This window comes from Salmo salar, chromosome ssa13, assembly GCF_905237065.1.
Source record: "Salmo salar chromosome ssa13, Ssal_v3.1, whole genome shotgun sequence".
NCBI classification, from domain to species: Eukaryota; Metazoa; Chordata; class Actinopteri; order Salmoniformes; family Salmonidae; genus Salmo; species Salmo salar.
Window position 1 is genome coordinate 14,940,697 of NC_059454.1, and position 27,870 is coordinate 14,968,566.

The 27,870-nt window shown below is 43.5% G+C and overlaps 2 protein-coding genes across 3 annotated transcripts; both read left to right on the plus strand.

The window, feature by feature from the left end:
• Positions 1–1,796: 1,796 nt before the first annotated feature.
• On the plus strand, positions 1,797–15,985 carry LOC106566511 (V-type proton ATPase subunit S1-like protein). Of its 2 annotated transcripts, XR_001319895.2 has the most exons (7): positions 1,797–1,985; positions 12,237–12,292; positions 12,498–12,574; positions 12,796–13,046; positions 13,238–13,532; positions 13,637–13,959; positions 14,186–15,985. XR_001319895.2 is itself a non-coding variant. In XM_014134604.2 (6 exons), exons 1-6 carry the CDS (start codon positions 1,885–1,887, stop codon positions 13,901–13,903), a joined length of 1,047 nt encoding a protein of 348 aa, XP_013990079.1. In that variant the 5' UTR covers positions 1,797–1,884; the 3' UTR covers positions 13,904–15,985. The 2 variants fall into 2 exon arrangements, 1 of the variants encoding a protein (XP_013990079.1); XM_014134604.2 differs by having other exon boundaries at positions 13,637–15,985.
• Positions 15,986–19,278: 3,293 nt separating this feature from the next.
• On the plus strand, positions 19,279–26,036 carry ddx20 (DEAD (Asp-Glu-Ala-Asp) box polypeptide 20). The gene is made up of 11 exons (XM_014134605.2): positions 19,279–19,491; positions 21,335–21,429; positions 21,602–21,770; positions 21,898–22,012; positions 22,680–22,822; positions 22,972–23,110; positions 23,247–23,305; positions 23,440–23,522; positions 23,649–23,754; positions 24,122–24,223; positions 24,370–26,036. The coding sequence occupies exons 1-11, from the start codon at positions 19,296–19,298 to the stop codon at positions 25,662–25,664; spliced, it is 2,502 nt and encodes an 833-aa protein (XP_013990080.1). The 5' UTR covers positions 19,279–19,295; the 3' UTR covers positions 25,665–26,036.
• Positions 26,037–27,870: the final 1,834 nt, after the last annotated feature.

The window sequence follows — 27,870 nt, forward strand, 5'->3', positions numbered from 1 at the left end:
GGTGTGTGTAATGATGACGAGACATGTCCGGGGGTTGATGAGTGGAGGGCGTTTGCCAGCAGCAGGTTCGCCAGCAGCTAGAAGGACGGCGACACCGAATGCCTGAGCTGGACAGGAGGGGGAGCCAAAGCGAAGGCTGGTGTGACAATGATCCTCTGTTTCACATGAGGAATAAAAACCATTTCAATTTCAACATTTCAAATGATCCTCTATTTCACATGAGGAATAAAAAAGGTGTCTCTGTCATCAAACATATTATATAGATCCAGTGGATCAAATTTGCTTTGTGGCTGGAGTTTCACTTTGGTTGGACTGTGAGCAAGCTAAAGTGTACTGTACCTCATCTTTGGCATTAACGAGACAATCTAGTATGTTGGTGTGATAGATAAGTAAGAACAGAGAGAAGGCTGAGACAGGCTTTAGTCAACTCCTGTTAGTGCCTATGAGACTGACTGACCTGTCCCAGCCTTTACACAAACACACGCACACACACACACACGCACACGCACCCACGCACACGCACACTTACTTCCCGGGTCTGGCATGGCTCGCTCAGAGAAACCCAGGCACGTCACTCTCAAGAAGATCAAGAGTCTCAACCCTCTTTCTGCCAAGGACTCTGCTCTATTCATTAAAGAGATTTCTCTTTTTAATCTCAGAGGGGCAACCTATATTTAGGAAGGTTAAGAGTAAGTAAACATAGAATTAATGAATGTATTCTTTAATGGCAAAGACAATCTACGAAAACCTTGAACAAAACATCCCTTATCTAACTGTTAAATTCTGTTATCTAATTTCTATAGAGTCTTCCTGAAATTCCTATTTCATTTCCAAATAGGTATGTGAATAGCACCTACCCGTACATATAACACGTAACCTGTACATATTTCTATGTACCGTATTTGATCCACAGTATTTAATACACAGTATTTGATCCACAGTATTTGATACACAGTATTTGATACACAGTATTTGATACACAGTACTTGATACACAGTACTTGATACACAGTATTTAATACACAGTATTTGATACACAGTATTTGATACACAGTATTTGACACACAGTATTTGACACACAGTATTGCTCATAACACATAACATAAATGTGAGAAAGCAGCAGAGAAATACAAATAACAAAAATGTGTCAGACAAATCATCCAACCATATCTTATTGACAGGAAATAGAATAAAAATAGAAACCATCAAAAATTAGGACATTGAGTCATCAGGCCAGGGTTGAATGATCCACATTTAGTCCCTTAGCTGTTCAGCTGTTTCTATCGTACACATATTCAGCCTCAGTGGACCATTTCCTCTGCCCCAGGCCTCCTGTGCTCACAACAACACAGAGATCAAGTGAATTATTTCAGCTATTGTGGCAGTACACCCACTGGGGATCTAGATCATGCACTCGTGTTTTTTTTTTGCCTCCCAGTAAAATAATGTTAACATCCTGTCCTGTCCTCCTACACAATCTGACCTTGACTTTCCCAGGTGATTGTTTTTTTTCTTCTCTTTCTGTGTGTATGCGTGTGTGTTTGTGTATGTTTCATGTACATTATTGGTCTGGAGTAGGTATAAGGAGATGGGGGGGGAATAATAAGCCTGTCTATACTTAGGGTTTGCCTGCAGCTATGCTTGCATGAGAGAGGGAGAACGAGAGAGAGAAAAATAGGGAGGATGACAGAGAAGGGAGAAGGGAGGGAGAGGTGGAAGGGAGGGGCTGTGTGACTGTGTGAGTATGACGCACATTGATCTCTTCTCCTGCGTTGTGACTGGCTGCTAAGGCTGTCTGTCAGTAAGCTAAGTGGCTGGCGATACAGGGAAGGAGAGCAGATAATGAAGCGGAGCTCACCAGCGGCAGTCTCCTCTCATTGTCTCAATGGCTGCACACGCGTTCCTCCTGCTCTCCTCTGCCTTGCTGTCTGCCCTCAGCCAGCCCATCCTGTCCTTTGATCAAGTGCCTGCACTCCTAGAGAGAAGGTAAATACCCTCTGTGATTGGGGAGAGTGATTGGGGACGGGGGGGGGGACGGGGGGACGGGGGACGGGGGGACGGGGGGCGGGATCCAAGGATGCTGATGTGCAACAAGGGTCTTCCTCCCTCCCTCTCTCTCTCTCTCTTTCTTTCTTTCTTTCTTTCTTTCTTTCTTTCTTTCTTTCTTTCTTTCTTTCTTTCTTTCCTTCTTTCTTTCTTCCTCCCTCTGTCTCCCCCCTCTCCCTTTCTGTCTCTCTCCCTATCTCTACTTAAATACACAAGGCATCAGATCTGATAACGATGCTGTTGCTGTAAAAGCGTTGTTGAATCTGTGGTCGGATACTGTATGGTTGTGTATATTTTAGCATGCATCAGGCATTTGTCATTGATCACATGGCTGTTGTCTGTCTGGCAGGGAGCAGGTAAATAAGGCCAGGACAATGGAAGGCCAGGTAAATAAGGCCAGAACAATGGAAAGGAGGGGAGAGTAGGAACAAAACAAAGGGATGGGACAGAGGAGAGAAAGGGCTGGTCTGTTGGGCTCTGTTTACAGATGAAGAGAAAGAGGGAGAGAGGGGGAGAAAGAGAGAGAGAAAAAGAAGGGTGAGAAGGTGGATGCTACTCGGTCTTGTCTGCGTACACACGGTCCTGCAGGTCAGATGTAGCAAGATTAAATATTCAGAGGCCAAACCCAGGCAGTACAGACCTGTCTCTGAGAGAGAGAGAGAGCAAGAGAGAAAGTGAGAGAGCAAGAGAGAGGGAGAGGGAGAGAGGGCCTTTGTCAACACTGCTGCTAGGGGCATTGACGTTGGGAAAGGTGCAGGAATCAATGTTTACCTCTGCATGGAATTTTTATCATTGATGGCAGAGAATGATTTTTCTTTCTCAGCACCACAAAGGGGGGCAATGTTGAGGCTTTATGCTTACTCTCTGCTTACAGTTGTATTCACTATATAACAATTAATCAATACTACATTGAGAACTACTGGTTGTTGTGAGGATTGTAATGGTTTTCTGTGATATTCATGGGGGCGGCAGGTAGCCTAGTGGTTAGAGCCAGTAACCGAAAGGTTGCTAGATTGAATCTCCGAGCTAACAAGGTAAAAATCTGTTGTTCTACCCCTGAACAAGGCAGTTAACCCACTGTTCCTAGGCTGTCATTGTAAATAAGAATTTGTTCTTAACTGACTTGCCTAGTTAAATAAAATAAACATATTTCAGATGTGAATATTCTGGCAATTTTCGCTTGGCTGTTCAACTAAACAATTACCGGGACAGTATACTTTTGTTTGTTTCCATTGAATAGTTTCACATACTATAGAAATGTTTACACAACCAGACAAAGACATTCTGGATCGCTGTAATTGTATATATTTCCATGCTCATGAGTCATTCCTCGCAAATGTGGACAATGTCAACAGGCTTGACTAATTCTTTGTTTTCTCATTGCTTTGACCATCAGCTACCTTAGTTGCATTCCTTTCTTCTATCTTTCAAAAGCTAAAGCTGCATCTTCAAAACAAACAGAAGACAATAACTTATATAGTTCTCCCATGTGCTTGTCTGTCTTACTACATACAGTATATTGGTTCCTCGCTGCTCTGCCACTAACTGAGATTCTGTTATATAAAAAGAACTGCCTTTCATTTCAAAGATCTATATTCACTGGCTAGAGATTCATAGGAGACGGAAGTGTACATTCAGGGGGGAAGGTAGGATAGTAGAGAAAGATCCATATGAAAGGTACTGTAGAATAGTAGCTTTAGAGTTTCAAGAGGAATGCTATTAGCTAGACCAGGGCTCTCCAACCCTGTTCCTGATGATCTACCGTCCTGTAGGTTTTAGGAGTGAAAACCTACAGGACGGTAGCTCTCCAGGAACAGGGTTGAAGTGAAAACCTACAGGATGGTAGCTCTCCAGGAACAGGGTTGGAGTGTAAACCTACAGCAGGGTATCTCTCCAGGAACAGGGTTGAAGTGAAAACCTACAGGATGGTAGCTCTCCAGGAACAGGGTTGGAGTGTAAACCTATAGGACGGTATCTCTCCAGGAACAGGGTTGAAGTGAAAACCTACAGTAGGGTATCTCTCCAGGAACAGGGTTGGAGTGTAAACCTACAGGACGGTATCTCTCCAGGAACAGGGTTGGAGTGTAAACCTACAGGACGGTAGCTCTCCAGGAACAGGGTTGGAGTGTAAACCTACAGGATGGGAGCTCTCCAGGAACAGGGTTGGAGTGTAAACCTACAGGACGGTAGCTCTCCAGGAACAGGGTTGGAGTGTAAACCTACAGGACGGTAGCTATCCAGGAACAGGGTTGGAGTGTAAACCTACAGGAGGGTAGCTATAGACTCCGGACTAGAGCCATGTCCAACATCACAATACTTTTCAACTGATGAACATTCAACATACCTGTTATCTTAAACTTACCTGTAAAACATACAGTACCAGTCAAAAGTTTGGACACCTACTCATTCAAGGGTTTTTCTTTATTTGTACTATTTTCTACATTGTAGAACAATAGTGAAGACATCAAAACTATTAAATAACACATATGGAATCATGTAGTAACCAAAAAAGTGTTAAAGAAATCAAAATATATTTTATATTTGAGATTCTTCAAAGTAGCCACCCTTTGCCTTAATGACACCTTTGCACACTCTTGGCATTCTCTCAACCAGCTTCATGAGGAATGCTTTTCCAACAGTCTTGAATGAGTTCCCACATATGCTGAGCACATGTTGGCTGCTTTCATACTGATTCATACATTCTCTTTTTGTTCCTATTGTTTTACCTCTCTTATCAAAGTACTCATAAAACAGAGGACCAGTAGCAGCGATCTGACTCCTGATCCCAAGCAGACCTCACTATATTTATCACACCTCCAAATCTGTCCTGAGGTCAGTTCTTAAGCATGTAAACACAGCCACCTGAGTAGCAGAAGGGGATCTTAGAGTCTCTCTAAATGCTTTAGTCTTAATCTGCTCTAATAATCTATTATTAGTCATCACCTGCACATACAATTAACAAATCAAAGACGTGTAGGAAGGGGTAACGCAGACAGGCTATTGGTGCTTAGTGATAATGCCTCCTGACCAGGATAACACAGGTTACAACCTCAACGAGGCTTCCCTGAATAAATTAAGGGTAAATAACACAGATTACAACCTCAACAAGGCTTCCCTGAATAAATGAAGGGTAAATAACACAGATTACAACCTCAATGAGGCTTCCCTGAATAAATGAAGGGTAAATAAAACAGATTACAACCTCAACAAGGCGTCCCTAAATAAACGAAGGGTAAATAACACAGATTACAACCTAAACGAGGCTTCCCTGAATAAACGAAGGGTAAATAACACAGATTACAACCTCAATGAGGCTTCCCTGAATAAACGAAGGGTAAATAACACAGATTACAACCTCAACGAGGCTTCCCTGAATAAACGAAGGGTAAATAACACAGATTACAACCTCAATGAGGCTTCCCTGAATAAATGAAGGGTAAATAACACAGATTACAACCTCAACGAGGCTTCCCTGAATAAATGAAGGGTAAGTAAAACAGATGACAATTGAAAAATATCCTGGTAAACTACTTGATGTATAAGGCAGAGGTAGAGAGAGGCCCAGAGAGGTAGGAGACGCTGAGAGTTCATTGAGGTACCAATCTCCATCTCTGGAGAGCAGTGCTTCTGAACAGAGTCACTGCATTGGCAGAGCGGGCTTGTCCTGTTTACTGTTTGATGCGTACCACACCTTGTCTGCTCCAGTATAGCCAACTCAGCCCAGTAGAGAGTGTATGTGTATCGTTCTGTTGTTTGTGTTATCGTTTATCAATGTATGTTTGTGTGTGAATGTGTGCATGGTATACAGTACATCTCCATGAATGTCTGTGTGTCTGGACAGGTGTATGACTCTTTGTATATTTTAATATGCAGATGCTAGTGCGTATAGTTTATACGTGCCTGTTCCTTCTGTATGAGTGTGGATCCATGTGTCCCCTGTGTGTCCTGGTGGGAGGTAGCCTAGCGGTTAAGAGCATTAGGTCAGTAACCGAAAGGGCGCTGGTTTGAATCGTAAAGCCGACTAGGTGAGAAATCTATTGGTGTGCCCTTGAGCAAGGCACCTTAACGGAATTGCTCTGGATAAGAGAGCCTGCTAAATGACTAAAATATAAATGTGTGTCTGTCTTTTTGTGTTGATGACTGCCTCTGTGAGGTGAGCCAAGGAGTGGCTGTGGAATAGCTTTGATTATATAAAGGGCCTGTTCAGCACTCAGGCTCCATGTGACAGGGTCAGCCAGTAACAGGGCTGCAGCTGACCTGGCCAAACTGGCACAGGAACAAACGGCTGGGCTTACATGCGTATATATACAAACACTTGCAGGGCAGCCTCTTCCAGCCAGCTGAAGCCTGGGTATTCACTCGTGTGTGGAGCTGTGATGTTTAGGAAACCGGGCTGATGGAGGACCTATTAGTGTAGTTGAGGGTAAAATGAGGTCTTTAGTGTCATTCGGCGCCGTAGGCCCGTGTTGATTTAGTTACATTCTATGCATATTGGGTGTAAATCAGATGGGATGTTTTTATTGAGTGGCCGTGTTGTTATGCGTCTGTTTATTTTACGCTGGGTGTCTGGGCAGGAGAACAGATGCAGGTGATAAGTCACAGACGTCAACCAGCCTGGCACGCTATCACAGTCTCACATGCCAGGTCAAACTGCCAAACGGCACTACCAGGGCACGCGCACACATCAACTTCCAACATCATTATCTCAGCACCTCCATTTTAGGGTAAGCTCAGTTTACATTAGATCTACTGTAGCCTGCATCAGAGACGCTAAACTCCATCGTAATTTGATTCATACACAGAACATAGCAGCTTACTCTACATAGTGTGAGCAATGGAGAGGACCAAAGGTAGACTACAAGGGACACTATCGTCACAACAGTGCCAGCTGTTGGATGGGAAAATCAAAGTATGGGCTTATGGTAATGGTTGAAATGGGATAGAAAAGCCATCAAATACTTGGAAACCATGTGTTCATTATCATGACAGCCCATCCAATCAGAAAGTTCTGGGTCAATAAAGGCAACGGGGACATTAGGAAAAGTGCTCCTGGGGGCAGGTAATCCAAACAACCAAAAGAAGGTGACCGTGCTTAAGGAACATTAATGAATTCTGCATTTGCGTATTTGATTATGTGTAAGTAAACACGCGTCATCAGCAGCAGGGTGACACTGTCTACAGAAGACCGCCTGGTCGAAAAGCATTGCGTTCATGAGTGTTATTTTTTCTGTTTCTGTAAATGAAAAGGGCACCACTTTTGCTAAATAAATAAGCGATAGCAAGCTTCTTTTCTTCTAAAAATGTTAATCTACTACGGTAGAGAAACACCATGCTGCTGTTGTGTGTCCTTACGTCTAAATAAATACTCATTAAATGTTCCTTAAGTTCATCAACTCTCCTTTGTTTGGGAAAAAAAATTTGACAATTAGGTTGTTGTATCCTTTATGCAACCTCTGTGCACGTTTAGCCATTGTAACTCTGCTTCCTAACATGTAGCTAGAATAAGATAAAGGAGGATAAGGGAGGATTGGACACATGTCATAGGTCAAAGAAGTCAGGAAGTAGACATGATAGGTAGCTCTTCCAATTGTCCCAATGTGCATGGTCCAATTATCTACCGTTCTCCACAAATAGTTGAAGCCTATGATTAGTTAATATGTTGAATCACATGTAGGTCGATTGCTTGGCTGGAACAAACGCCTGGACCCACACAGGCTTTTTGAGGATAAGAATAGCCACTCATGGTCTAATCTCTCTTCTTATCATGCAGCTGGACCTGGAGAGCTCTCAGTGCATCCTGGTGCTCTCCTGGCACTAAACTGTGTTTTTAGCCCCAGAGACTTTGCTCCAGTGTTCCACCCCTACACTAATCCTGATCCCTCAGTCAGGTGGGCTGGTAATGAGATGCCCCTAGCCTGGCAGGAACTTCCCCTGGTGCGACCTCCTGGACGGATGCTAACTGATACTAGGTTGACCTTCTTCTAATCTAAATCTTCCTGAAAAACCCCTCTAGCCCCTGACTGCTAACAGCTCACTTCTCAGAACTAATTAAGCCTGTTATAATAAGACTAGTAATTGTCCTTGACTTGAGCAACAGCCCCACCAATTATCTATGTCAAGCCCAAGCTTGCTTTACCAGGGCCCGGTTTCCCGATAGCGATGGAATTTAAGTTTACACGTGTTTTAATTATGCATTGTTCCTACAACGGCCGAAGATGTAACGTGCGTTTCCCAAAATACCACGTAGAGAGAACGTTCGCTGAGCGCGTCGTTAGAACATGTGTCGATACTGATAGGATCGAAAGAAAACCATCGCTGCTCTCGGGTTCAGCTTCATCCATTTAAATGTCATGTTAACATTACAACTACTCCACAATACTGACGACGGATCAGCCCCTAGAGAGATATTATCACCAATGGCTGCAAATATTGAGGCGGTTTATTATGCTTAAGAAATAATATTGCACTAAACCACAGATTGGGCACATCATTGCGCTGTTGTTACTCACCATGAAATATAGGCAACAATTACAGACAGTAGCCTATTGGCAAAACATAACTCAAATGACTGAACACATGGACTTGATTTCAGCATGATTGAAACAATTTAGCTACATATGCAGTCATATTGGCTTCCATTTGAAGCAGATTTTTGTTCTTCACTTGTTTGTAACGATTGCAAAGACTTTGGCAACTTTGTATTTGTAGTCAACTTCGTTCTGCAGTTATCGGCAGTCACCGTCAGACAGATAAACTTCTTCATTCTATGTTTAGCAGAGATCTTCTGTGAATAAAGTGACATGGAAGGGCAAAAAAAGCATCTAACGACGCACTTAGCTGTTCTACTAGTGATCTGAGGGAGTCGGTAAATAACGAGCGTTTTCAAGTGCAAGTTTAGTAACGATGGTTTTAACGATGCTCTTAGCTCGCAGATTCAACGGTGCTACCACGAAGGTTCTAACGATGAACTTAGCTTTAAGATGCTTTTGGGAAACCGGGCCCTAGGCAATAGCACCAGAGCTAACAGCTCTCTAGAAATAGGGTTGGTGATCACTAGACCACGTCACACAAGTTGGTTGAATCAACGTTGTTTCCACGTCATTTCAACAAAACATATAAATGTGATGACATTGAGTCAGCATGGAAAACTGATGGGATTTGTAAAAAGTAAATGAATGAGACATAAATTAATTTTTTGATTTTTTTCATCCAGCCTTTACCTAAATGCAATGAGCTGATTAAAATGTTTGTTGGTTTTACTTTGAATTCAGGTTAGTTGATAACTCAATCAAATGTTTATCAAAACTAGACATTGAACTGTCATATGTGCCCAGTGGGGAGTGCCTCTCTGATATCCCTTCCTGAACCCTGATCCTATAGTCTTGAGCCAGGTGGACAAATGCACAGAGCCATGTTACTGGCAGGTTACTGTCTGATAACAGCAGATGTGTAACAACACAGACATGCCCAAGACTGGGGTATTACATTCCCCAGATGGATAGCTACCCCAGGGAAATGATCAGGGTATCATTTTCTAAATAAAATATAATTTCTTCAAATCCAGCTGATCAGGGTATTATTAAACAGCCTATCTGTCTAATACCTGGTGGTGTTCAGACAGTGAATTCCAACAATTTTGGTGTAAAGGCCTATGTAAATTAACATCCCAGCTACTTCTGCACGACATACTACAGGGCCCAATTCAGTCAAGCAAAGCACAGATAAAGGTTCCACAAGAAAAGAGCAACCAGTGAAGAACAAACACCATTGTAAATACAACCCATATTTATATTTATTTAAAATGTTGTACTTTTGTACTTGTATTTGCACATCGTTACAACACTGTATGTAGACATAATATGACATTTGAAATGTCTCTATTATTTTGGAACTTCTGTGAGTGTAATATTTACTGTTCATTTTATTGTTTATTTGACTTTTGTTTATTATCTATTTCACTTGCTTTGGCAATGTTAACATATGTTTCCTATGCCAATAAAGCGCTTGAATTGAATTGAATTGAATTAACGGCAAACCTCATAGCAAGTTCACTCACAATGTTTACTTTACACTGAGTTGTCAATCGGGTTAAAAGCTACACTCAACAGTCCCTGCAAGCTATTCCTCTCACAGACATTGTCATTCGATATTGATGCAAAAACAACGTATGAAGTGCTTAAAATATAGGACAAACCCTCGGAGTGAATCTGCACTGTGGTTGTTCTTTGTCTATGCCTAAAAGCATTCCAGCTATTTCTTTTACTTTTCCTGTTGAAAAACAATATCTCATGTATAAATATGGTCATGTACACAGACTTAAGAGTAAAAAAAATACATGTTTTGAGAAAAATAGTTTTTTTTTTTTTATACACAACTGCAAACTTCAAGGTGTCCATTCAATGAGTTGGTCTGATGGGTGCACTGTGATGTCATAGGCCTCCCCCGGTGCTTGAGGAACAATAGAGGAGCATTAGAATAGCCCCCCCCCCAGACACTTGTTCCATGTCATGAGGATACCTGTACCACCTATTAAGATGAGCATTTGTTCAGTAAATCAGGTGATAAATGAGGTGAAAAGGGGAGTGAGACTTTAAAGGAATTGGGTGCCTTAGTTTTGTCACCAACCTGATCAGTTCTGGGTACTGACTGACTGTACAGCCTGTCTGTAAGATCAATGCATGCTGAGCAGAGGCAAGGCATTCAAACTCATAATCTAACCCAGTTCCCACACACACACACACACACACACACAGACAGATTGAGATTAGCCACAGACAGCCTAGCCTGCATGGTACAGCTGGGCGTTATGGACAAAAATACGTATCACGATAAATTGACTGAATTATCATGATAACCATAAATAGAACGATACGTTTATAACATTCATGTACACTTGTTAGCCTACTTTTATAATTACCATACTATTAGCACTACTACTACTACTACTACTACTTCTACTACTATGGGGCGGCAGGTAGCCTAGTGGGCAGAGCATTGGACTAGTAACCGGAAGGTTGTAAAATCGAATCCCCGAGCTAACAAGGTAAAAATCTGTCGCTCTGCCCATGAACAAGGCAGTTAACCCACTGTTCCTAGGCAGTCATTGAAAATAAGAATTTGTTCTTAATTGACTTGCCAGGTTAAATAAAGGTTAAAAATATAAAGAAAATACTACTACTTTGAATGTTGTTACTATCAATTGTACCGTTAGCCAATATTAGCAGACTTATTTCCTTTAAACTTCACATTTCTTTAGTAGGCTACTTACTAGGATTATCGGTATCAGTAAAATGTCCTCGATAAATTGTCGGCGTCAATAATTTTTGTTTTATCTTCCCAGCTCTACTGCATGATCAGCCTCGACAGGACAGGACAATACAAAGCTGACCGATCACAACTATACTGTCAAATGACTGTGTTTATCCTCTGATACTGCATGTAGGCCACCGCTAGTGTCAAGGTTTGATAGTAAATAAAATAAACGTTGTAATGGGGAGATATACCACCACCCCCACCCATTACCAATGTGTTGCTGCCACCACCATGCCAGCCTTTTGGGGACAGAAAGTAGTGGTAGTGGGAAAACATTTATACAGTTACATATCGGGATATTATTTTTGACGATATATCGTATCCTTTTGACAATATCGCAATATTATATTTTCGCTAGTTGGCTGTACCTGCACCCAAACTCCCGTATTGTTCCTTCATAGCTTGTTCTCCATCTTATTTTTAAATAGGGAACCAATTTGTTTTCAGCACTTTTATTTCCACAACTGATCTAAATGTGTTTTCTCATGGCTCTCTCTTGTCCCTCTGCAGCAGACATCGTGAGCAATAAAATCACTGTATCGAATCGCAATACATATATAATCGTGAGAATTTCAATACATATCGTATCGCCACCTAAGTATTGTGATATTGTATTGTGAGGTCCCTGGCAATTCCCAACACTACCAGAATGCTCAGCAGACATTGGCTATGATGATCTGGTTAGTGATCGAAAAGTGAACTGCTGAAGGTATAGTATTGTATGTGGACATAGAACATATTGGTTGGCCACTGATAGTATAGCTTGCCTATATTGCCTTGTGCTGGTTTGAAATCTGCTCTGTCAACTCTGAGAAAATATGTGCACCGACATGTAGCTGCATCTTTTAACCAGATTGTCATTTTCTCTTGTCTCTACAGCACAGAAGTCGACTATGTTACAGAGGTCCCATACCCAGCTGTGAGAATCAGAGCGGGTAAATAACAAATCATGTCTCATGATTATGAGCCTGATGCAATCAAGCCTGTCTTAGACATGTTTATGCAGTATCGGTTTAAAAACTACTGCCCAAACATACAGCTTGAAGCATCAATGTCCATGTAGGTAGGCAGTGTATTTGTAAGCAAATATATTTTAGCCAAATGGTATTTGACGGTTTTATTTGTGTTTCTGTGTGTCAGGTGGTATTGATGGAATGAGCTTGGTGGCTGAGGGTTATGTGCCCACTGAGGAAAGCCCACTCAAAAGATTACTGAAGGTAGAGGTCTCTCTGTCTCTCTTCTCGCTCTCTTTCTATCCCGCTCTCTATGATCCTGTGCATCATAGTATCACATCGCCCCCTAGGGGACACTGTTCAGATTCTCTACAGTTTGTTTTACTAGTCTTACTATTACTACCGTGATAAATATGTGTGTGGCGTTTCTTGTCAATCAATTATATTAATTGATCCAATCTCCCCTCTACCCCTCCTCTCTGCAGCGGGATAGCTGGCACCACCTCAACCAGCATGGCCATGACAAGGGCAAGAGAAAGCTGCTCCAGTCCCCCATATTCGGGCCCTACTCTCCTCTGAGCGTGGCCTACAATGGCAAGACCTGCATCCTGTTCAAAGCCAAGCGTCTGGCCGTCCGCTACAAGAACCACACCTTCATAGACCTGACGGAGAAGACCTTCGGACCCAACGCCCCTGTGGACACCAAGGGATCCATCTGCACCAAGGAGAAGGCTACGTAAGTACTGTAAATCAAGTCCGACCATGAGTTGTATCGACTGCTATGTAGTTATCAAAAGTTGAAATTATACATTCAATTAATGGAGGAAAATATTCTTACAATGAGATGTCCTGTATATCTCACTCAGGATCTACCTACTCAAGGCCCGTTCCTTTTCAATCAACATATGAGTTTGTTTTTGTACACAGGCTATCACTGAAATTTGGCGATGTGGAGGACCTCAAGGGACTTGTTATCAGGTTGCAGATGTCCAACACGTTCTACGAGTCGGCAGGGCAGAACTGGTTCACCTTAGACAGCGTCCACATCCACTACAACTGGACCCATGAGGCTACATTCAACGCCAGCGAGGTGTACGCCCCCGCCACCTCCTCCTATCACTGCCAGCATGTCAGCAGTCAGCACAAATATGACACCCTCCTGGTGCCCAGCTCACACACTGACACCTCAGCTAACTGGCACATCACGTTTACTGACTTCCAGGTATGGAGCTTTGACCGTTTTTAATGACTGATTGATTTATCTATAAAAAAAACTTGTTTACTTCACCTTGTAATATTTCCTATTTCCTCTCTTCCTCTCTGCAGATCCAGGCGTTCAACGTCATGTCTGATAAGTTTGCGTCGGCCAGCGACTGTGCCACCTTCCTAACCCCAGCCATACTGATGGGCCTGGTGACCTCTCTGATCCTGCTGTTGGTGTTGGCCTACGCTCTGCACATGGTGGTGCACCTCAAACACATCGACCGCTATGAGGAACATAAAGCTATGGTGTATTTCCCACGCAGGCTGAGCAAAGCTCTAGAGCGCAGGGCCTCACAGCAGTACGAGCTCCCCGACAAGAACTGCCTGTGAGAGAGGGAGGAAGAGAGAGGGAGAAGATAGAGAGTCGTGGATGCTGATGAATGAAAGTGGGGAAAAGTTGCACCCACACTGTTTTCCATGCTTCCAAATGTTTGTTTACTAGTGACAACTATTTTCACCTGTTGGCTTTTGCCTGTTCTCTATTATAAGACCAACATGTTAACATGTTAACAATATTAAGCTATCACATTTTTTGAAGCATTAAAACTGTGTTTGTCTACCATCCTTCCTTTTTTCATTGACCTGAACCTTCTCATTCATTTCCTACCTAAGGTTATTGGATGTTAAACCCTCTTGATCGTGGGGTTGAAGGTCAGGAAGAGACCAGGGGCCCTGGAGGGACACAGTGTCACCAAGCTTTCACCTCAGCCGGTCACTGAAGCACCCGATTCAACAGTTAACGACTGCAGCTAACCCTGCCATCGTCCAAGCCTGCTTAAGGGGCCCTCACCCCTTAGCATAAATGGGCTTTGGTGTGTGGAGTCCCCACTTCCCATCCTAGCATTGACACATTGCCAAATTCATACCAATACAAGGAATATTTTGTGGAATCTCATGGCATTTTCACTGAATTAGCTGCACTCTGTCATAAATTGAATAAGGTCGTCTAGCACAGTGTTTCTAAAATGGAGTGTGAGGACCCACTGGTAGATCACAGACACATCTTACTGGGTTAAGATTGTACGTGAGCTGGAAACTTGTTTGAGAAAATCTGGAGGGTATCTCAAGAATCCTAGAGGGTTTTGGTGGTTCATGTTACAAAACTATTTGGGAACCACTGGTCTGGCACCTGGCTGGAGTGAACTAGATTGGTCACTGTGGCTCTCCTGAACCTCTGGGGTTTCCCACCCTGCCCCTGGCGTAGACTTTTGGGACTTGAATGGACCAGCCACCAGTCTGAGGGGTTCGACTAACTAGCACAACATGGGTTAGCCTGGCAGGCGCTAATGGCTAACTCTCAACACTAAAGACTAAACATGGAAATAAGCTGCACAAGACTGCCCTTCTGAGGGCAATGAACGACGCGGGTCTATAGGAAGACGTCACTCACTGAGAGTCTATGGAGTACGGACAAGGGAGGTGAAGGAGCTGCCAGCCACGCTGCTGGGTTTTTGACTGCCAAAGTGAAGCTAAAGGATTTTCCATTACGCATGACAATGTGAACATGAGAAGTACAGTTACAATGTAAATAACAAACGAAAAACACTCAAATGTACAGATGTATCTCTCAGCTGAAGTTTTTTTTTAATATTCAGTGTAATCAAGAAATACTACTAGGTACAGGAAGGCTGTTCTACTACTGCTCATAATCACAAGGATATACAGTGCTGTAGATATGTTAAGGTCGTATGATCATAGCTGTTTACTATCTTCAGATAGCGCACAATTACATAGTTATCAGTTAAACATTGTGCTATGAGGATCGGTGACAGTATCAATGCATATTCATTTTTTTCTACAGTATTACCATATAACACTGTCTGTCTTATAATTGTCTTGAACTGGGCCAGACATGACACCCTAGAAGTACAGTCCAGTTTAAAGGTAGATTCAGCAGTATGACATCACTGTCCACGGTGGGGCGACTTCCTGCTTCACAGACACAATAACAGATTCAAATCTGCCAATATTTCCCTTTCTGGGGAAGAGCCAATAGGGGCAGTCTTGGCAGATTACAATTTTGTTGTTGTTGATTTCTGTAAGCGGGATGTCACCCTGCTGTGTATGATGATGTCATATTGCTGAGTCTACCTTTGATCCAACTGTGACTTTCCAGTACAAATGTAAACATAGGGACGATACTTATGGAATGCCGTCCGTCCGCAAGTACATATAGAGGCCATTATACTCCAGAGACAACACTAGCAACCAGTAACAACATCAGTAACTCACTATTACAGAATAACACTCAGCATGACAGTAAGTAGATCTTACATTCGATATGGCAGTTCTGTCAGTCTGTAGCAGTGTACTTTGGTCATAAATGTATCCTACAAACTATGAAACCAGTGGAGGAGGTTTCTCCATGGAACAATTTATGTAGTTTGATCAATAAACAATAATCAAATTAAATTGCTAAGAGTCGCCTTGTTATGTCTGTTGGGTTATTTTGCCCTTACCACGGTAATGGAATTGCACTGAGACTCACATTTTTCACTTTAAAATGTATACCAAACAAAAACCATTGATTTCAAAGTTGAACAAAGCATAGAACTCTATGCACAATAACTATTTTTTTACATTTTACACGAAGAACTGTGCAGATGCTAAGTTTGGTAACAGAATTTCAGTCAAATCTCACTCATAATTATGGATATGAATGTCATTTTCTTCATGGTGATGTAGCGGTACACAAAGGTAGAAATATCCTCCTTTGCATATTTGGGTATTATTCTTCACACTGGCAATTATTTTGGTGAACTCTGCCCCCAAACAAGACCAAATTTGGTTCGGACCCAACCAAATCTGAACCAATCATAGACGTCTATGTTTCACACGTTTGGACATCAAAGTACAGCACAGTTGAGATGCGTTCAGAACAGTACAGTAAAGTATAGTTCAGAACAGTACAGTAGAGTTCAGAACAGTAGAGTCCAGTAGAGTTCAGAACAGTACAGTAAAGTAAAGTATAGTTCAGTACAGTACACTACAGTACATTACAGGTTACTCAACTCCAGTGTATTGTACTCTACTGTACTGTCCTGCACTATACTAAACTTTTTAAAACTTTACTCTACTGTACTCTACTGTACTGTACTGAACTGTGCACTTCAAACCTGTGAAACATAGACGTCTATGATTGGTTCAGATTTGGTCAGGTCCGGACTGGACCAATCCTAAATGTCTAAGTTTGGTCCAGATCAAGGCCGGTCTGGACATCTGAAGACGTCTAAAAACGTCTGAAGACGTCTGTAGACATCTGAAGACATCTGTAGACGTCTGTAGACGTCTGTAGACGTCTGAAGACGTTGAAATGAAAGCCCTTCTGGTGTCAGTGGGTGCTCAGTGGGTAATGATGCTGGTTACAGTAAATGGAAAGAAAGGGGGCTCATGGGTAGATGGTTACAGTAAATGGAAAGAGAGGGGGCTCATGGGTAGATGGTTACAGTAAATGGAAAGAGAGGGGGCTCATGGGTAGATGTCAGTAAGAGCCGGGGGAGGTGACATTAACAGGAGAGATAGAAATGCAGAGAGAGAGAGAGAGAGAGAGAGAGAGAGAGAGAGAGAGAGAGAGAGAGAGAGAGAGATAGGGAGAGATAGGGAGAGATGGAGGGAGAGAGAGAGGGAAAGAGAGGGGTTGTCAAAATTGTTTTCACACTTGCTTTGACCACCAGTGGACAGAAAGAAAAAGAAAACAGTTAGCGGAACATAACAGTATGCCAGTGGACTGTAGCAGCTAGCAGGTGACCCAACTGTGGTTTGTGACTACTACGATTTCCAATTTTAGCCAATTGAATTGCAGTAATTCTGTTACTGGTTTGTCGGAAATTATTTTACCAATTTGGAAATTATTTGACCAATTTCGTTAAATAAAAATTCATAAACCAAATAGATATCAGTAAAAACACAATATAACTAATTGTTACTTCTCTGAACTTTTATTATCCTCCCTCCTCATGAGAAATTTGAAAATATCTTAAAGATTTGCAGGATTTTGGTAACAGAATTTTAAGGCTAAGAGCAATGTCTCAAACGTACAGAAGGCAAATACTAAATAGTGTTTATTAGTTGGCAGGGGTCTTTACTTCAACATTACATTTACGTCATTTAGCAGACGCTCTTATCCAGAGCGACTTACAAATTGGTGCATTCACCTTATGATATCCAGTGGAACAACCACTTTACAATAGTACATCTATATCTTTTTTTTTGGGGGGGGGGGTTAGAAGGATTACTTTATCCTATCCCAGGTATTCCTTAAAGAGGTGGGGTTTCAGGTGTCTCCGGAAGGTGGTGATTGACTACGCTGTCCTGGCGTCGTGAGGGAGCTTGTTCCACCATTGGGGTGCCAAAATTGTTGTGTATTGATGTATTTCTAATACCTTTTAAGACTTTTTCTGGTAGATGTTTTCAAAGACCCCTTTTCCATCTGACCAGAAATGAAAGCACTTTCTAATTTCTAATATTTAAGATAGAACATATTGAAAATGTATCTATGCCTTCATTTCTTAAAAATATAGACTCTTAGCTTTCATTTGACACCTAATTTGACATGTTCCTATGAACTTCCCATGTTGGAGCTCATGGATCATTTTACATGCCCCTTTTTGCTTCATTGTCTCTTTACATCCAATAAATCTACAAGGGGATTCAAGTTGTATTTTCTAATAATTCAGTTATCAAAATACTGTAATTCACTCATCACATCAAGGGGCTTACTCCTGTCTATTAAAATGTGTTTCTGAAAATCAAAATGTTTTGCATTTAATTTCATGATCTGGCCTGCCTTGAAGTGTATAACTCTCCTCAGTCCAAAGCCTTCAACCCCATACCTCAATGCATTGTCAGATCTGTCACTCCTCTCGGAGTGTCCCCTCCGGCGCGCCATCTGCTCTCTCCTCTCCTCTCACATCTCCTCTCACCTGACGGGTCGTCGCCTCTCGCAGGGACAGTTTACTTGTCGGCAGCTGACCAATGACAGGCCTCCCTATTCAAATGTTCAGAGGAGAAGTATGAGAAAACCATTAAGTGATGACTTCCTTGAACACCCATAGTTTGACATAATTGCTTGTGGTGAGAGACCTGGTAGCCTAAAATATAAGTAGCCTTCTGATAGCCTAAAATTGACTTATCCCCCCTCTTTCTCTCACCATGTATGTATCTGTGTGTGTGTGTGTGTTATTGGATAATAAGAAAAGTTATGTGGTATTATCATTAAAAGTTGCAGATTTTATGGATGACATCAGCTAAATAAATGTTAAGAGACGTTGCACTGGGAAGATCTAAATTACATACTCCTCACGTCCTCTCTCCTCGTCTCCTTCTCAAAACCCATTGGAGGAGAAGGTCAGAGGGGCGGGCCTCTTGCTTTCTCAACCAATGGGTTTGGAGAAGGAGACGAGGAGAGAGGACGTGAGGAGTATGCAATTGAGATTTTCCCTCTGACTCATAGGACTCTGACTAAGAATAGACATTACAAAAATAAAACAATGGACACACTTTATTGACCAATACAATGCTCAGTAAACCACATAGACCAGACCCTGCTGCTATCGAACTGGTGTCTACAGGAGAGCCACCCCCTTAAGCATTCTTCATTTATCCACCATCTTTGACCGTACAGTAGATGGCGACAAAAGGTTGAGAACAGGGAGACAAAAAAGAAAACGTGTAATAACGAGAAACAGCAACATCTCGCGATACTACCGGGTTTGTTTGAAACATGGCTTCCTCAATGAAGAAGGCTGCCCACGATATTGAAACGCGAAAACGGACTGATGATGTTGTCTTGTCGGGCGGTATCGACTTCAACGCCCTGTTGTTGTCGAAGCCTGTGCTCGATGGACTGGCGGCTTCTGGATTCAAGAAACCGTCTCCAATCCAGCTCAAAGCCATTCCGTTGGGGCGATGTGGACTCGGTATGATCTGGTCGTCAGCGTCTACTGTAGTTAACGTTACATCTTAGCTAGCTAGCCAGTAGCCAGAAATTGTATGTCTTAACCACCTAACTTCCTGTATTATAGTCTGTTTACAAGTCAGAATTTCAGATAGACTCTCATTTGAATTTATGCTGTGTTGATAACCAAGTGGGATGTTGGAAGTTACCAGTTGGAAAGTCGTAAATACCAGTTGGATGCATTCACGTGCTTTGAACTCGTTGAGAAACGCCGATTTGCCAACAAGCTGCGTCAACCATAAATTAAAAGTACAGTTATCATGCTTGTAAACAAATTATAGTGTTCCCCCAAAAAATATTAATAGATCGCTTTTTATAAATAATGTTTTGTTACATTTAATAACCAAAGATGCTGGATAAATGAAGATGGTTCACTCAGGGCTCTTATCATTGTCTCCCATAGACACCAATGCAATAGCAGCTGGGTCTGGTCTACTTAGTTCATTGATTTAAATTGCAGCGGTGGGACCAAGTCATTGTTTTACAAGTCACAAGTAAGTCTTAACACTCAAGTCCCAAGTCAAGACAGGCAAGTCCGAGTCAAGTCTCAAGTCCTAAACTTTGAGTTTTGAGTCCTAAACAAGTCATAATGTGCTCTTCACCAAATGCAATACCATTTCATATTTTTAACAAGAGTCATAATTAGTATATTACATTTACGCAAATCATGAATGCGTTTAAAGATATCTCTATATTTATTACTTTCCAAATAAACGTTATATTTCCATGGAAATACATGGGTAGCCATGAGAAAGACCCCCCCCCAATAGTGATAGACTATCGAGGATGGCTATGGGGCGCAATCGGGCGATGTAGGCTTGTACGCAATCACCCAACCTTAACACACACACACACACACACACACTCTCTGTGTGTGGTTACAGTAGGCTAACGTATGTCAATGGTTTTAGGAACAGCAGTAACATCAAGCAGGATTTAGGCTACCAGCTGCCTAGCCAGTTGTAGCTCAATCTTGGGTGCAATGATCACGTTCCCGCACTGACTGACTGTGTGGAGGCTCATTGATTTAGCATTACGTTAGACTACATGATACACTAGTAAAGTAATAAAATATATAGATGTCGGCTATATTAGCCACGACTTACCGTTCTTTGTGCAGCTTCAAACGTCGAACAAAGTTGGAAATTGTTTGCTTCTCCGTCTGTAATTTTCTTCCCCCATGTTTTGCCAGTTGCAATCCGTTTTTTGTTGATACAGCGTCGTCTTTATATCCGAAAATAATAATTTGGGGTATCATCTTTCCAAGGGCTCCATCTGAATTCACCCGCCGACATTCCTCTGCACTGCCACGCACAACTTTTTCTCAAGCTGTAGTACATTAATGAAAAGTTGATGCGATGCACATTTTTTTTTTTAATAGTATCATTTTTAATATTGGCTTGGGGAGGAGGGTATCAAGTCAGGGCGAGTCATAAGGCTCAAGTCCAAGTCAAGCCATGAGTCATTGGTGTCAAAGTCGAGTTGCAAGTCATCATATTTGTGACTCGAGTCCACGCCTCCTGTTAAATTGAACCAGAAGAAAACAGCAAGTGGGGTGTCTCACTTCCTCTTCAAATTCTGCCCACGATATTGAAACGCGAAAACGGACGGATGTTGCCTTGTCGGGCGGTATTGATTTAGCCTTAAAGACTATTAGGTGATGTCAGGCTCACATGCATGGCTCTCAGGTGTTTGTCACCTGATGCATGCGCACGTGTGCAAGTGTTTACAGAATATTTACAGATAGCTATTTAGGACAGGAAGCTGGCAACCTGCATTCCTCATGTCTGTGTGCTGTATTTCAGATCTGATTGTGCAGGCGAAGTCTGGCACAGGGAAGACCTGTGTGTTCTCTGCCATCGCCCTGGACTCTCTGGTAATGGAGAACACTACGACACAGGTGACTCAAATCACTCAATTTATCATAAGAGACATGCATTCATTTCACATGTCAAGGTTGAATGTCATCTCTGACATCTGTTTGCTTGACTCTATATTTGGACAGATTACAGGAAAATCTTTGACATAGGATGGACATTGTGCATTGACCAAGATTTCCCTTCCTGTGACAGGTGCTGGTGCTTGCCCCGACTCGTGAGATAGCAGTGCAGATCCACTCTGTGGTCATGGCTATAGGCAGTGCCATGGAGGGCCTGCAGTGTCATGTCTTCATTGGGGGGACGCCCGTCAGCCAGGACAAGATCAGTCTCAAGAAGTGCCACATCGCTGTGGGATCACCAGGTCAGTGACTATAGGCAAACCTATACAGTTCCTTTGTCTTATAGGTAAATAACCATGGCAACAGTATCATGTGTATCAAACAGTGGCATAAGTCTAATTGTATATCAATGTGTTCTTCCCTGGCCAGGACGTATCAAGCAGCTGATTGAGCTGGGTCTTTTGGTTACCTCCAGCATCCGTCTGTTTGTGCTGGACGAGGCTGACAAACTGCTGGAGGAAGGCAGCTTCCAGGACCAGATCAAGTGAGACACACACACACACTGGTGTTCGATCAACTCCACCTGACTGTTATCTGTCTGTCTCATAGAGATCCTATTAAATTACTAGAGCGTCTAAACGCTTAAAGAGCCAAAATGGACTGAAAATGGCAGCCATTGTGGTCAGGGAGACATCCAAACCAGTCTAATTGGAATTAATGACAAAGGCATAGGTGATGCATTTCCTGCTTTTACTCATGCAGGATAAAAAGTAAGGCATGTAATATCAGAAATGATGTAATAGAATTGTCACCCTAAAATATTGTCATCAGTCTTTCCCATATTCATTTAGCAGTGGCTTTTTAAAAAATATATATAATAATTTTCAGCATGCTAAAATGTTTTCAGTGTAAACTGAAATGACTAAAGAGATATAGAGAAGTTATTATTTTTTAAAGGATATCATAAGGTGAATGCACCAATTTGTAAGTCGCTCTGGATAAGAGCGTCTGCTAAATGACGTAAATGTAAAGAAATTAGCTTTAAAACAGCAAGATTTTGTCTCTGTGGCCAAAAGGCGGGCCTTTAAAATGTTTGTTTGGAGACTGCGCTATTGGCCATGCCCCACCCTTACCAAAATAGCTGACGTTTTATACAATCATAAGAAGGTTCATGTCCATTATAATATTTTTATTCCTAATTCTATCTCTAGTTGGATCTTCTCCTCTCTACCGGTCAACAAACAGATGTTGGCCCTGTCTGCCACCTACCCAGAATCCCTTGCCCAGCACCTGGCCCACTACATGAGAGAGCCCACCTTCGTCAGACTTAACCCCTCCGACCCCGGACTCATAGGTCAGTATCACAGCTCAACCAGTAACATCCAGGTACAGCAGGCATCACGTCCCAGACAGACACACAGATATTCCATGATTTTGGGTCATGATTAGCAAGAAGATTGTGTGTGTTTTATTTCCCTGAGGTGTGTATTCTGCCCCCATCAGGTTTGAAGCAGTACTACAGGCTGGTGCGCTCCCATGCCATGCCCCATAAGGTGTTTGAGGAGAAGGTTCTGCTCCTGCTGGAGCTGTTCAGTAAAGTTCCCTTCAATCAAGCTCTGGTGTTCTCCAACCTGCACACCAGGTAGGACCCTCAGCTGGAGGGTTACTGTAACATCAACTAGCTTTCTGAATAACTGTCAACAGTCATTTGTTTTGCAGTGTAGTTTGTTGCGTTTTTCTTTTTGTTCAATAATTTCTTATGGTTTTCATCCCTGCAGGGCTCAGCATTTAGCAGACATCCTGTCCTCGAAGGGCCTTCCTGCTGTCTGTATCTCAGGTGAGAGTGGGCCAGGACTATACTAGAGTACATGACTCTTACTAGATTCTACTGTTACTACTACTACTAGTCTACTGCCATAATAAAACTGAATCAGATGTGATGTGGTGTACAATGGTCTAATGTGTGTGTAGGTAGTCTGAGTCAGGACCAGCGAATGGAGGCCATGTCTAAACTGAAGCAGTACCAGTGTAGAGTACTCATCTCTACTGACCTGGTGAGTGTTTCAGCTACATGACCTCACACCTACCTCATCTCCACAATAACCTCACAAAGGGCTCTCCTATCCTCACAAATGTCTCGCTAAAAGCAGCCTCCCCCTCTCCATCCTCTTCTCTTCCAGACCTCCAGGGGTATAGATGCTGAGAAGGTAAATCTGGTGATCAACCTGGATGTTCCTCAGGACTGGGAGACCTACATGCACCGTATAGGACGAGCCGGACGCTTTGGTGAGTTCTGCCTGTCAACAGAGCCGTTATACCGCCATCACAGGGCTAGGACATCAGTCTGGTCCTGGTGTCTGTATTACACTGCTAGCAGAGACTAGCTGTAGCACTCGGTCCCTGGGTCCCAAGGTCTGACTGGTCCCAAGGTCAACAGGTTGGCTAATCACTCAGCCGTGTGTGTGTGGAGGTGATAGACAGAACCCTCTAGGTGACTACAAACTCTCTGGGTCGTCATGACAACCTCAGGCTGGCTGGAGTGGCGTCCTTCTGTTGTCAGAACTCGACTTTGTTTTACCTCTCCCTCTTTTATATACACCTGCTAGCTGTTGTGAATGGGTCCTCATAAGGAGTGTTTTCTCTTTTGTCCCAGGTACACACGGGCTGGCGGTGACCTACTGTTGCCATGGTGAGGAGGAGAACAAGATGATGGCCATCGCTCAGAAGTGCAACCTGATTATTTGTGCTCTACCAGGTAAGATCTGAATGTCCTTGTGACCTTTGCTTTCAGTCATAGATCAGATTGTGGATTTTTTTTCTCATCTTTTTACAAATGGAGCATGTGTGTGGTGTTGCTTTGTTATTGTGATGGATCTCCTAACCCCATCATCACTCCTCCAGACCCCATAGAGCCAGGGCTGATGCAGGAGCCCTGTGACTGGGATATCACTGTGGAGGCCCTGACACCAGGGACTAATTCCCAGGTGTTCCCCAAGACAGAGAGAAGGAGACGGGCTAAGACTGAAGCCCCAGCCCCTAAACCCATCAGGGATCAGGACCCCAGCCCTGTCCACCCAGAGGGCACTGAACCCAGCCGACCATGTAAGAGCCAGCACACAGCCAGGCCTGGGGCTAAGACTGGGCCGAAGCCCAAAAATGCATCCCCTGCCCTGGATGTCCTCCTACCCCCTCCCAAGGCTTCAGTAGTCCCTGGGGCCTCCCTAGCTCTCTCCCGTAAAGAGCAACAGGATGCCCTGCCAAAGATCCCTCCGCTCAGCGCCTTCAAGAGTCAAAGGTCAGGGATCATGACCTTCCAGGAGGCAGAGCTGGACTTCCAGAGCTTCATCAGGGAGGGGCTGGGAAGGACGGTGGAGGTCATCCGACAGTTCAGAGGTCACGGAGACGACGGCGAGGGATTTAACGGTCAGCACGGCTACGAGGAGTCTCACACACTCCAGAATGACGATGTGCCACTCACACACACACACATGACACGGAACGGAGAGCGTCCACCAACACCCACACAGCTGCCTCTAAAGACGAACTCTGACCCCTCACCTTTGGAGTCTACTTCTGATGGGTCCAGCTCTGACTCGGACATGGAGGAAGACCGGCAAGCTGACGAGTCAACGCAGAGCTCCACAGATCAGACCAGAGGAGCTGAACACCAACCGATCATTCCGATTCAAACTCAATCTGCACAGCAATCCACAGTCATGGATGGGGCCAGGAAACCAAAGTTTGCGCCACCTAGAAGCCAACCCAACTCACCGTGTGTACCCCATCCTAGCCACCACAGATCTCCCAGACCAGAGGGGAGAGCTGTGAGTACAAACCCCGGGGAGGGTGAACCTTTGTTGTGGAAGGCAAAGGGCAGAGAGGCTACAGCACACCAGTGGAGTAGGGAGACAGCTAAGAAAGTCAAAGGGGAGAAGAGAGAGATTTTAGAGGAGAGGAAGGTGCCTGAGAATCGAGGGAGTGAGAGGAAGAGGGACAGAGGGAGTGAGGTAGTGGAGGAGGATGGTGAGGGTTATGAGGGCTACTGGAGGGCCTACTACAGCGCTTGGGAGGATTACTACGCCTCCATGCCCCCCTCTCACCACCAGGGTTACCATGGCTACCACAGTATGGCGTCCAGCTGGATGGCTGCCTACCGTATGAACTCTGTGTACATGGAGGAACTGTTAAAACACTAACACAGGGCTTCACACGTAGACCAGAGAAAGTGAGTTTAGCTCATGTCTAGCAGAAGTTTTTCTATACACAATGTCTGCTGTTATCAGTGAAACAAAGTTAAAGATGGTTAAAACTTTAAAGATCTCTTTGTAGGAGCAGCAAACGGTGAACAAACATGAATCATTTTTTCAGTTATTTTAAGGAAATCACTGATTTCCACGTAACAATGTTATTTTGCTGTACACGTTTTGGTCTTTAATTTTGAATGTAAAATAGTGGACTTATGATAATATTATTGCATGGTAAATGAATGACTTTAGTACATGCATTATTATTATGCCTACTTTGTGTACATGTGTACGTATTTTTGTAATAAAGATACCTTTGTTCAATATGCCTCCTTTCAGACCTTATTTGATGCCCCTTGTCATTCCCTATAATATAGTATAGTTTTTTTCCTCCATCTTATTCCAGAAACACAGAGAAGAACATGGGCTGCGTTTACACAGGCAGACCAATTCTGATTATTAATTTAATTTTTTTTAAATCCAATCAGTTTGGAAAAAGATCTGATGTGATTGGTCAAAAGACCAATTATTGGAGAGAAAAAAAAGATCAGAATTGGGCTACCTGTGTAAATGCAGCCATGATGGTATTCTTGCAAAATGCTCAGTCATCAACCTCAGAACAACACAGGCTAGAACAGCAAGGTCACACGGACCAAACCTGAATACTCCAATCAGCCAGCAAAGCCCTGCTCATCAAATCAGGCTTGGAACAGTCTCTCCCTCAATATGCCACTCAATCACAGAACACACTTTAAATGATGACCAATTCACCCCATTGACCTGTGGTGTGTCATCGGCTAGCTAGGCCAAGGATGCTGCTATCAAAAGTATTCTGTTTGCTCTGTGCTGCCTGGTGAGAGGAGAAAGGGCTAGGAGAATGGCTGTCTGCAGGTTTGGGAGACATTTTACATTTTGTTTTAACTGCAAAGTTTTGAGTAAAGTAAATGAGGAACTGTTGACCATCAATGGAAGGAGTTGAAATATCACCTGGGTTGTTGATGGCTTATTTTAGGTCATATCCAAACAGGTAAAAGGAGGGAAAAAATCTACCAATTTCTATGTAAATGCTCGCGGTGCCGAGACTTCCATCGTTGGGCATGGACGTGTGCTTCTTTAAATAAAGACAAAAGACCAGCTTGACGTTTGTATGTTGGCTACAAGTGACGCAGATATGCCTGTGTGATAACAGAGATGGAGAGAAAAGGCGAGACAAACTGTACAGTATAGGACATTTCAGCTGTACTGTACAGTGATGGACAACGCTTTGAACGGAACCACACTGGGCCGTGAGGCACGAGTGGACACGGTGTTCAACTATCTGGTGTTGAGCCTGACTATTCTCCTGGGACTGCCGGGGAACCTGTTGGTGTGCTGGGTGATGTACAGGACTAAGACTGTGCAGACTGCCAACAACGCTCTCCTGGTAAACCTGACCGCCAACGACCTATTGAAATGCTCTCTGGACGCCCCGAATCTTGCTGCTGTCTGTGCTACTGGAGGGGAGGCGAGAGGAGGTGCCGCAGTCGATCTTGCTTTGCTCCCTGCAGCAGTTCAACCAATGCCCTCTGCAGTTGCGTTCAGCTGCTCACCCTGGTCAGCATCAGCATAGAATGGTTCCAGCCCATCAATTTCCCGCTTCACAACAAGAAGACGAAGGCCAGGACTCAGGTTTGGATCCTCGCCATCTGGGCTTTCGGGTTACTTCTAGCCATCCTTTCGTTGCCTCTGGCCAGACGCTATCTGTTTTACATGATGTGCCGTCGTCACGTAGACAAACCCTCGGACCCGTTTGGCGCGTATATTTTGGTTCCAGTGTGGAGCTGCAGCCTAACTTTAATAGTTATTCACTACGTGCGGATATTTAAAGTAGTCAGGCAACACGGTAACAAAGTGTCAGACCGCGGGATTCAGCTGAGGCCCTCTGTGTCGAGGCACATCTGGAGTTGGCAGAACTCTGTTGTTTCAGCACCGCGGCACACGTTCAAATCCTTACCCGCGGCTGGAGCGTCGCGGAATCTGCAACTCCCACGGTGCACGGTGATCACAGTGTCCGAGGAGTCCAGCACCCCTGCAGCGGAGAAAGCTCAGGAGAGAGTGGGGGCCGTGTGTATCCTCACCCCCACTGCTAGGGAGAGGGGACAGAAGAGGACAGAGGGGA